The sequence below is a fragment of the Lutjanus erythropterus genome, chromosome 20 (genome assembly GCF_056507025.1).
Source record: "Lutjanus erythropterus isolate fLutEry1 chromosome 20, fLutEry1.hap2, whole genome shotgun sequence".
NCBI lineage: Eukaryota > Metazoa > Chordata > Actinopteri > Lutjaniformes > Lutjanidae > Lutjanus > Lutjanus erythropterus.
The window spans coordinates 21,493,851-21,505,750 of NC_139336.1; the positions used below are offsets into that span (position 1 = coordinate 21,493,851).

The 11,900-nt window shown below is 38.9% G+C and overlaps 2 protein-coding genes across 2 annotated transcripts in view; one reads left to right on the forward strand and one right to left on the reverse strand.

The window, feature by feature from the left end:
• The window catches only part of homer1 (homer scaffold protein 1), a 28,849-nt gene extending 23,880 nt beyond the window's left edge, over positions 1-4,969 (reverse strand). Inside the window, exon 1 of the mRNA XM_084745817.1 lies at positions 3,812-4,969. Within this exon, the coding sequence (XP_084601943.1) occupies positions 3,812-3,816 (5 nt within the window). The 5' untranslated portion in view covers positions 3,817-4,969. The remainder of the gene's footprint in view (positions 1-3,811) is intronic.
• Positions 4,970-6,602: 1,633 nt separating this feature from the next.
• Positions 6,603-11,204, forward strand: LOC146308487 (uncharacterized). The gene is made up of 2 exons (XM_084746495.1): positions 6,603-7,064; positions 8,664-11,204. Exons 1-2 carry the CDS (start codon positions 6,943-6,945, stop codon positions 10,912-10,914), a joined length of 2,373 nt encoding a protein of 790 aa, XP_084602621.1. The 5' UTR covers positions 6,603-6,942; the 3' UTR covers positions 10,915-11,204.
• Positions 11,205-11,900: the final 696 nt, after the last annotated feature.

Sequence of the window (11,900 nt, forward strand, 5' to 3'; positions counted from 1 at the left end):
ATGAATTCATTTAAAAGGAACATAATAGAATGAAATGTTAAAGAGCAACCATTTAACATTTATAAATCTACACATCTGACAAGATAGGACATTTCTTCTTTATCTTTATTTTTAATTGCATAGACCTGTGCTACTATTATTGTAGCACTGGCTGCATACAGGAGCTACTGAGGCCTCTTCATACTGTGCAGCAACACTGTCGAAGTTCAGGACCAAAATCCCACTGTTGTTGTGCCTGTTGCTATGACCCATGTTTACAAGGCAGCCATTTAGAATACAATATAAATGACATATTCTAAAAACACATTTACTTTGCAGAATCAGCATGTCTTGTTACCCTATTTTTTCCTGGCCACGACCAACTTCACATCCTCTTCATCCTGTGAGGTTTTTCAGTGCACAGTAATCACAGATATAACTTTGGGACTACTTTGGATTATTTGAAGTGGAACTGTGACTTACTGATAGTCAGTGTATTTCCTTCAGTAGATGCTAGCAGGGTCAGCAGCAAAACATATTTTAGCCACCTAAAAAAAATTCATATTAGTTAAATGTACGGTATATTTAGAATATTTTCAATGTAGATAGTCCTGTCAGACTGGAGACACAAGCCAAATATCAGTTTCTACAAACAAACCAAACTCTACTAGCAAAATCAGCAATTTTTCCTTGCATAACACAGGAGTTGCTGGTCTTCTGCTGCCTCAATTGGTTTGTTTGTTTGTGTTATTGTATAACTTGGGTGAATCCAATCTAACTTTTTAAAACACTGAAGTCACAAAATACCTACGTGGTCAAGTTAGCAGTAGACCAGAAACTCCGGTGTTCAGCGAGGGAAAACTGCTGTTTTTACCAACGGAGTTTGGTTGCTTTGCAGAAAGCAATATTTAGCTTATGTAATGGCAGTTTCTCATTTGAAAAAGCTGTCTGACGGCAAGGTGAAACTGTCAAACCATTCTAAATGAAGTGTACACTTAAAGTGATAACAATTTTATTTTTATGTAGGTCTCTTTTAAGTGACAAAAATAGGTTTTGCTGCTGACCCTGTCCACTTAGGGCTGGGTATGCTTCAAAATCTTTTGATACTGGTACAAGTAATGATACCTTGACTTTGATACTGGTTCCTGAACAATACTAATGTTGATACATTTTTTATAAAATCCATCTTAATAAAAATTAAAATTACATTACACATTATGGTACAAATCTTTGGTTTTATTTGTCACATTAAATTTACACATTTCAAGCAGTTTCATAACATAAAAATATAATATCATTTATCAAAATAAATGTTAAACTTAAGTTGTCTAAATCAACTCTATAATTTGTGTTTCTGCACCTTGGCATTTTTCCATTCAAAGCAGTTTTACAATATAAAAAATTAACGCAACTAGAGGATTTTCTCCTAAGGTATGAACATTTATTTGGGGTATTTTTTGATACTTGATAGCACTGACGCAACTCCATAAAACTGCCATAAAAACAACAAAGCCCTAGTGCTCCTGCTGCTTCTCCAAACTGGCAGCCTGTCGACTGCCATCTACTGTGGGTAACACACTGACTTTGGACAAGTGCCTCATATAACCTCACTGCACAAATCCGAACCCCTTCAAATATCAGTAAATTTCGCAGAGCTATATTTTGTCCGCCAATAAGAGTGAAAAAAAAAATTGTGAAAATAATCTGTTGCTTTATGTGGTCTAGGCATAAGGAGTATCAGTATAAGACTCATCAAAAGGAATGTGTTACCTCACTATTGCATGCAATGTGCTCATTAATAACTCCTCCTACCTACATTCCTGTGACAGCAGTCAGTCACTGCCGCCACTGTGCTGCAGAAATATGTCTGTTTCCAGTGAAAACATGCTGGTGCCAAGCTGAACTCTGACCTTCTGGTCTCATCAGCAAAGTGGAAAATATTGCCTGGACACTGTTTTATTCAGAAGTGCCAAGTTTCAGGAGGACAGCTTGTTTACAACCATCTATTATACAAGAACAGAAGCTCCGGCACTTGTTGGAACAGCTAAGTCTGACTCGCTAATTAAGGGCTGAGTGCACACATAGGACACGCTCTCCTTCTGTGTCTAGGGAATTGATTGTTGACTGGATTATAACCATTGGCCTTGAGAATTACAGAGGATGTGCTTTGCATGAGGAGGTAAGCAGTTCACCCCCCACCCCACCCCACCTCTCTCCAACCACAATATGACAACAAACCAATCACATGCTACATCATCTGCTTTCATCTGGAGTAAGAACTAGGTCGCTCTTGATCAGGAGAATCACCATACATCTGCAGGTTCAGCTACATGCATTACATGAGCCAAGTGCAGGAGAGATCATTACTCTCTGCTGGGGATTTAAGTAGGCAGCACAAAATAAATTATTACACTCTTTCAAGCTATATTTAGGCTATAACAGACATAAATAAGAATGTGCATGTCTTATTTCCCAAATATTAGACATGGACAAAATCAAATATGACAATATTTTAGACCAAATACCTCAATAGATATTTATCCATATTGCAACAATTTTGTAGGGATGACTATTGCTTTGCTTTCACAAAATATTTAAGGTCCAGTGTGTAGGATTTAGTGGCATGTAGTGGGTAGCTAACAGATTGCAAACAGCTCATCTCTCCCTCCCCTTCCAAGTGTAGGAAAACCTATGTTGGCCATTAAACTTGTGAAAAGACTCTTCACCAATAAATTCCCTTTAAATTGTTAAAGAAGTGGCTGTAAAACATTGGATACACATTTGTCTCTCAGTTTGAGAAGTTTGAGATGTTAGTTTGGCAGTTACTCAAGGCTTACTTATTTATCGGACATGAAAAATTGGTATTGAGCCATCCCCAAACTCACACACTAGACTTTTAACAGAATGAGAAGACAACACTCATGGCATATCAATATAACAAAAATCTAAGACTAATCTCATATCATGTTATTGATAAAATATTGATATATTGTCCAGCCCTACTTGACCATAATCAATTCACCAACAGCAGCATGTTTCATTAAAGCCTAATCTTATAGCTTAAGTAATCTTTAATGTCAGTGTATGGAAACTGTGAGTGTTCATAGTGATGACAGCTACTTCTATCAGCAGTATTTGGTTTAGCGTTTTATCTCTGGAGCTAGTTTCCAAGCATTTTTGATTAATCTGTTGATCATTTTCTCAATTACTCAATTATTTGTTTGGGCCATAAAATGTCAGAAAATGGTGAAAATGTTAATCAGTGTTCCTAAAGCCCATGGTAGCATCTTCAAATGTCTTGTTCTGGCCACAAAAAAAAGTTCAGATTACTGCCATGGAGGACCAAAAAATATTCACATTTGAGAAGCAGACAATTAAATTAATAGTTGACAACTAATTGATTAATCAACTAACTTTTGCAGCTTTAGTCTGGGCTCTGATACTTTAACCTTAGCCATAAATTGAACAATATCATCAGTAGCCTAACCCATTACAGCCTAATCTTTTGGCTCCAGCACTGTAAAATCTCAGTGTATGAAGCTGTGTGTGGATATAATGATGGAAAGCAACTTCTATCAGCAGTATATGTGTTAGTGTATCTCTGGGGGTAGTTGGCAAGGGCCAAGCATGTTCATTAGTATTTGACAAGCTGTTGGAAGATGACAGGAGTACTTCATGCAGTTAGCCATGGGTGGCTAAAGCTAGCAGACTGTGCAGCTGAGACTCAGTCTGCTGAAATGTCCTGAAGGGGCTGCTCAAATCTGACAAACAACAAAGTCAGTCATGTTGCAAGAGAGACAACTGTAGCTTGTCAACAAAGTTAATTACGTACCCCATGTTTGCTGGATTTGGTGTCCTTGAGTCGAAAATGATCCTCAATGTGGTCTCTTGAGGCTGGAGAGGCTAAACAGCTGCAGCTTTTTGATCCTGCTCCTCTGTGTGTGTGTGTGAGTGTGAGTGTGTGTGTGTATCTCTCCTGGACGGTGTTGCTCTCAGTCCGACATGCTGGCTGGCTGGGTGGAGGTGGTGTTGGTGGTTGTGTTGTTGTTATGCCCTTGGGTTCATATTGTTGTTGGTGGTTGTGGTTTCATCCACACAAACGTGTCTGTGCATGCATGATGAAGAAGAAGCAGCAGCACTGACGCTAGCAACCGTTAGCTTAGCTTAGCGTTAAATAAAACTCCTCTCAGTTAAGCACAAACGAGGATTATCGAGCTCAGACTGACGTGAAAGGCAGGGTGATTTATGACCAAATTAAGCTTGTAAAGTTGCCTTTTTAAACACAAGGAGAAAATGTCGACAGAGACTTAACAAAAATGTTGTTTAACCGGTAAAATAGCACACAGTCTCTAAATAAGCTAGCTTTATCCATCCGTTGCTAGCTTAATGTTAACCGTTAACTGCTGCTGGTGTGGACAACACTGTCAAATAAGACCAACGGTAACCTTAAACAGACTCGTACATGTAGCCGGAAAAAAACAAGCCTTCAATCTCAGCTTTCAATCTCAATAAGCCGACAGTTCATAAATCCCAGTTTCAGTCGCTGGCTCTTTCTCGCCATTAAATTCCTTCATCCAAGTGTTTGGTTTGGTTTGTTTTACTGAAACCTATAATAACGCCGCTCGGTGTTGAGGATGATGATGGTAGACATCTTCTTTCCAGAGGGAGCTTCATCTTTGTTTTTGGAGAAAAGACAGAAAACATATATATCATTCTCCTCCTCCAAGACTGCAACAGCTCCGCAGACGTCGATGTTAAAAAACAAACAAAAAAAAAAATAAATAAAGGCTAATAATAATGTAAGTGGAGTTGCCGCAAAATAAGCTGATTTTTCGTCTTATTTTTTTTTTACTTGTAATTAAGCTTTAAAGCGTTAAACCGGGATTTAAATGTCAAAGTGTGATGCTGATGCTCCATCGGCCGCCGGCTCGTCCTCTCATCATCAGCCCGCATCTCATTCATTTGCTCGGCTGACTCTCCATCCTCCGCTGCTGCTCTGTGGGGAGCATTAAACAGTCGACGTCATCACGTAACCCCCTGAAATTTGACGTAATTGGTAATAAAATCTTTCCTCGCATCCGGTATTTTGAGGTATGAAATACAAACATGTCATATTTTATTTGTCGATTATATTTTGGATTTTTATTTTATTTTATTTTATACATTTTATTTCAAACAATACATACAAGACAGCCACACTATAGCACATCACAAATCCTCAAACTAATATCAACCAAAGAACCCTGTTAACAACGACACTATTAAAAAGAAATTAAAAAGAATCACAGGCACACTAAGACAAATAATAAGAACAACAAACCAAACAAACAACAATAATGACATTATCAACCTTCCTCTAAACTTTACCTTAATATAATGTATTACAGGAGTATTTTTATAAAAAGCAGTGAACATACAGGAACAGCAGGAAAACATTATATGTTACTGATGATTGCCATCTTGTGGACAGACATGTACAGATCATTTACTTAAGTACAAGTGGCAATACCAATGAGTAAAACAGTCGTGCATTCATAATTTCACTTAAGTAAAAGTGCAAAATTATTGCAACAAAACGTACTTAAAGTATCAAACTAAAAGTAATGCAGAGTGGCTACTGTCAGTGTGATAATATTATGTTAGTGGATCATTATTATTGATGTATTAATATTCAAGCAGTATTTCAGTGTTGTCGTTAGTCAAGATGGAGCTAATTTGAATTATTTCATGTACTTTTGGTAGATTAATCAGTAACAATGGATCATATTTTATAAAGTGATCATATGTTTTGTGTAAAATCTTGAGAACTAGAGAACTTAAGATCTTAAGAGCTGCAACAGTTTGTTGATTCAAGGATTGAAAAGATTATCAAAACAATCATCACCTATTTTGAAAATCAATTAATCATTTAAGTCATGTTCAGTCAAAAAAAAAAAAGCTGTTTTCAGCCTCTTCAACAGAAAGATTTTCTGCTTTTCCCTGTTTTCTGTCAACATATTTTAGATTGTGAAGTGTTGGTCAGGCAAAACAAGATTGAGATGAATTAAGGAATGATTGTTTACTTTCACTACTAGTTAAGTACAATGAAATGTGTAGTAAATGTGCTAAACACTGGTCTATTATGAATGAACTGTATGTTTAATTCCAGTACATTTTAGCCAAATTTGTCATGTCCATTGGGTAGGCAATATGACATACTCGTTCACACATGAAGACGTTTGCCCAGATACAACCTCCTGACTATAAGTAAAACTCTCCCCAACTCCTCCAGTCTTTCACTTCCCATGTAGTATCTCTGTCACTCTGCAGGAGGACAGACATAAACAGGTGCAGGGTGACATTTCCATAGAAGTGTAGATCAAGAATCAATAAAAATTGATTTTTAAATACGATATGCTGAAGATTAAAGTAGCACATTAGCCAAGAAATATGTGTTCTTATTATTTTTATCAATTTTGTTTTCCTCACAAGTTCACTGTCAATTGTCAAAGCTAAATTTTGGAAATGTTTGATCCGTGATCAACTGTGCACAACTAAAAACCAAACTGTAACCTATGACAGACTTATAGACAGACAGACTCATGACATTGGATATAGGCAACCAGTAATAAATTATATTTAGACCTGCCAAAAAGGAAATAAAATAAAGGAGAGGCTTTATCTTCATGTTGCATTTTTCACAGCTCTAAGTGGTCACAGGCTACAACTAATTAACCCATAGGAACTTATTTATTGTATATACCAAATGCAAGGGTTCAGCCAGTGTGAACAGATGACAAAATGATCTCCCTACATGTTGCGAATGCTTCACATGAAACACTGGAGGAGCAGTTTTCTATTTCAAGATTACGCTGAGCATGAAGACTCGACTGGAGCTGCAACACGTTGGCTTAGAATGTGATCAACAGAGCAGCGCTGAGTTGTGGTGAGAGGCTGAAGCAGATTCATCAAGATATTACAACAATGGATACTCTGACAGAGGGTTTGGCACAGGCAGATGTGGACGCTGAGATGACGGTGTTGTCACCTGAAGACACAAAACAAAATCTTGATGGCAGCGATGAAGTGGAGCACCTTCGAAACAGGTGCAATTCAGTAACTGTAACTCCCGTTGTATTGTGGATATATTACTGCAGATCAAGGCCAGAGTTTTATGTATAATGAGGTTTGCTTCATATTTTTTTAATAACAGCAGGAAACCAATTGTAGAATATAATCTATTTCTTCATTTTCAACCAATCTCAAGTCAGAGGCAACTGTTAATTTTACAGTAATAAATTTAATTCATGGCCATGTTAGATGGTGAATTAATTGTCGCTTACATGTGTGTGTAAACCTAATTCAGTCTGATACAAAAGCCCTGCAATTAATCCTACTGTCATGATTTTTATTTTCAATGTTTTAGAGAGGTGTTGATTCAACTTCATTATTATTTTGGAGCATGTAGTTGCGGTGCTGTGGACCTGTATTTGATTATGCTAACAGGTGTTGCTATCATTTTGTCCATCCCATACAATAAAAATAACTGAAACACCTGTCAAAAAATGCATCACAGTCCAACAGTATCACAAACTACATCCTTAAAAATGATGATGAAGTTGAATCAGCATCTCTCTCTGCTAAATACTGGTAAAATTACATTATTTTTTATGTATACATTTTGTACTATTACATGATAATTTTACAAAAGTCATCAGAATGTTATCAAAATAATTCCTGATGTATTTTCTAATCTAATTAATTTATTTTAAAAGAGAATTTATTTAAATCTGCTATCCAAAGCCACGCCTCCCTGACTGACTTTAATATCTTTGATTGCTTTAATAAGGCAATTTTTAGCATCTAACCTTTTATAAATCATTATTTAAGAATTTCTGTTACACTACTTATACTGCTACAGCTGTTATGTTTTAGTTTGCTCATTTTTTTTTAAACTCTGTCTGAAATTGCAGTTTCAATTGTATATAAAAGGACATTTCTGCTGCACTTTATCTTATAATACTCTGATAAGATGTAGCAAGCTGTACTTTGTGTCTAATTAGACAAAACTATAAATAACATGTTTTTTATTAGACAGTATTGGACCCTGTATTAGAGCCTTATTAGGGACACCTTACAACAGAACTGTGCTGTAAGCTAAAGGGAAATCACATATCTGATATGAGAGACACGCTTTCTTTGGCTGGTCCCACACAATTGGCAGAGCAGCCAAGACTGATGCCAACTTCTTTCATCAAATCTGCCAACAGGATTACAATACGTCTGTGCAGTCATCTATAGACAAAATATCCCTCTACCTCTATAGTTTCAGCCTTTATTTGATTCATGTATTGGGAATCAATATGTAGCAGATATGTGATTTCTTTTTAGTTTACAGTACAGTTCTGTTGTAATTTGTTCTTAATTAACCTCCAATAAGAGTCTAACAGTGGAGAATACATTTTAGTTTGCAGTCAAATACAGAACATATTTTTTTTAGATTTTGTCTAATTTAATACAAAGTATGGCTTATTACATGTCATTAGTGTGCTGTAAAATAATACAACATAATTTGGATACATAAAAAAAATTAAGGATAACAACACAAAAATGTTCCAGTGTCACAACATGTTTCAGAGAACCGGCATCTTGATCGATTTTGTGTAGTATTATCTCACTGCCACACTGTTCCTCTATGCCTTCAGTTTACGTGAGGCTGTCCATGATGACAACGTCCGGCCTAAGATGCAGTGCCTGATGATGGACTCCTCCTTCTCTATGGTGACTATGCAAGGTGAAGACAGCGGGATCGCATGGGAGACGACACCTAGCCGCTGCGCCACGCCATGGGCATCCGAGGCTGGAAACTCCACTGTGGAGCTCGGCTCTCCAGTTTCAGTCCGGCCTACAACACCTGGGTCTGGTCCAGCAGGAAAGATTATCTTCGTCATGGATGAGGAGCTGATGTCAAGACGGAAGAAAACTAAAGAGAGGAGCAAGGCAGAGAGACAACGGGAAGTCCTTGTACTGAGCTCTGAGAACATCTCTGGAAGGCCGGAGCTAATTGGAGTCTCACAGCCAAATGTGAAAACCGAAGGAGAAGGAGATGAAGAAGAATCAAATGATCCTGTGGTAGATAAAGAGCAACGGCTGTTCAGATTAGTGTCTGAGGGATCTGAAATCCTCAACATTGTTGTTCCTCCAAAACTGGCAACTGTGGACGAAGAGGAAAGCAAAGAAATGGTGGACAACCTTTCTTATCTGGAGGAGAGCCTTGTTCCTAAAGCCAGTGAAGAAATGCATGATTATGAGCTGGTGAACATAACAACTGAATCCAGCGCACCTGCAGCAGGAGGTGATATGGCCATACCCTCACGTTCAAAAGTAATGGATCCACCAGGGGCTCCAGTGGCCAGACCTCCAGCCAGAGGAGCTGCTGGTAATGTGGACTACTTTGAAGCGTTCACCCTGATTGATGCCCAGGCTCCAGGAAGTCCTGCTGTGACCACACAAGGACAGGAGGAACAAGAGGCAGAGATTGCAGCAGCGGGCCAGGACACAGGGAAACCAGTGCAGTCTAATGACAGCACCACCACAACGACAACTGTGGATCATGACAAGTCGGACACAATCAGTCTTGGAGAAATCACCAGCGAGCTTCTAGATGATGTCTTCTATGCTGGTACAGATGACTACCCGAAAAGTCTGGACACACGCGACGGAGCGGCTGCAGGTACACCCACTAGGCTCCCTTCAAAACCAAGTGGTTCAAATTTGTTTGGCAGCCAAGAGGAAATCCTGACTCCAATCTTTCTACCAGAAGGACCGCCCAAAATTATCGACCCCATTCTGCTGGAGGAGCCCAAAGCCATGGCCTTCCTTTACACAGACCTGTATGAGGAAGCAATCGGCAGTCGGAATAAAGAAGAAGATACAGAAAGTTTGAGCTCTGAGAAGTCCTTCCACAGCAGGCATTCAGACCGGGAGGCCCGAGGATATTTAGAGAAATATGTCCTTATCGATGAGACTCCTGTGGTGGAAGTGGAATCAACTAATAAAGGAAAATGTCCACAGGAAGGTCCTCGGGTAATGTCAAATGATTTGTATGACTTCTGTGATATGCTGTCCAAGTCTGAAAAGGGTGAGATGCCAAATTCAGAGGAGGAAATCACAGACTTCTTCAGGTCCAGTGCCAATTCTTCTCCATGTGAGCCTTTCGCTCAATCGCTCGAAGAAGATGAAACCCAATCAAAGATGAAGACGAAAGACAAGGCAAAGAAAACTGTCTCAATTAAGGTAGAAAAAGCCCCAGTAGATCCTCTTAGCATCTCAAGCTTCGAGTTCCTCTCAGAGGAACCTGACTGGGCAAGCACAGATGATCATCCTGCAGATGAGAAATGTGAGCCAACAGATCAGGAATTGTGGAAACAAGATTTAGAAGCGCAAAAGCCAGTTGCCCCTCCGAGGAAAAAGGCAACATCTGCTCCAAAGGCATGTCTGGACCTAACCCCCCTGACTCCAGTTGAGGCTATTGTACAGGAAAAAGAAGAAGAGGCTGGTGGGAAGGAACACAGGGAGGAGGAGAAGGAGACGGCATCACCAGCAGAGACTGCCGACGAGGGAGATGGAGATGGAGAGGAAGCGATGAAACCCCCCTGCAATGTTGCTCTATCTGAGAGTCTGTTGGCTGCAGTGGAGTCCCCACAGACTGAAAGTCAAAAAGATAGCAATGACATAACTGTCAAAAACACAGAAGCAGCTGCAGCTGAGGAGAAAGACATTAAAACAATGGAAGAAGAGAAAACAAATGAGACTGAAGCAGCTTCAAAACAAACTGAACCAGAAGAGGTTGATATTAAGTCAACAGAATTGGCTGAAACAGAGAAACAAGAGGATAGTTCACCTGCCTCACCACCAGAACCAGCTAAATACAACAGACAGTGTATAATACTCTAACTTAGCTGCAGTATTTTTAACAATTTAATGTCAAATTTCTTGCTTATGTGTCCTTATTTGAGGTCTTAAAATCACAGTAGAATTAGACTACAGTGTACTGAGATAAATTCTTAAAGGGGACCTATTATGCTTTCCCTTCTTTTCTGTCATATAACTATTGTTATAATGTCAGATGTCCAATAATGAAGCAAACATACATAACAGTAATCCCTGAGAGCAAAAAGCTTCAGACTGTATGAATTGCAAATGTTCCAATGTTTTTGTTTTCCTATTTCATGCATTGAGTGGATGCCAACAATTGGTCATCTCTTCCCCATTGCACCCATTCACCCACTCTGTCTGTATAGTTGTACCTAGGTGATTTACAGTGGCCCTGACCAGGACTCTGGTCTGGATCATATTTTATGGAAAAAATGTTTCTGGTTTTTCCCTCTGATGCCCTCCACCTGCTCCACCTGAACCCTCTGTGATTTACAAAGTTTGGACAGATAGCTTTACTTGTTGCAAAAGTAACTGCTAACTGCTGCCTGATAACTGTAACTTACCTTTAGCTAGCTAGCTAGCTTGTGACACATATGAACTACAGTGCAGACTGGAGTTTGTGTTACAATAAGAAAAGGACAGATAGATCTGCATCATACTCACTCATCTCCTCTAGCTGGCTCTCCTCATTGGGTTCCCCTGCCCAGCACCTGAAAACCTTCTCTCAGCAGTCTAAAACTCCAGTGCTTGAGGTGTAAACACCAACAGTCACTTGGTCTGAACAGTGTCAGCTTATGAGACTGCTAGCCGCATGGCTAACTAGTTAGCAGCAGCTACATTTAACAGCAGTTAGTGGTTACTTTTGCAACAAGTAAAGCTATCTGTCCATCAGGAAACTCTCACTGAGTTATTTTTTCCATAAATATGATTCAGTTTGACCAAAGTTAGTGAATAAAGTCATGAAGTTGTGATTTTGTACAGTAAATGGTGAGACTGACTTCATC

Coding starts and splice junctions, on each gene's coding strand:
- LOC146308487 (XM_084746495.1), top strand. CDS start 6,943: ATGGATACTCTGACAGAGGGTTTGGCACAGGCAGATGTGGACGCTGAG. Junction 7,065..8,663: donor GTGGAGCACCTTCGAAACAG/GTGCAATTCAGT, acceptor CTATGCCTTCAG/TTTACGTGAGGCTGTCCATG.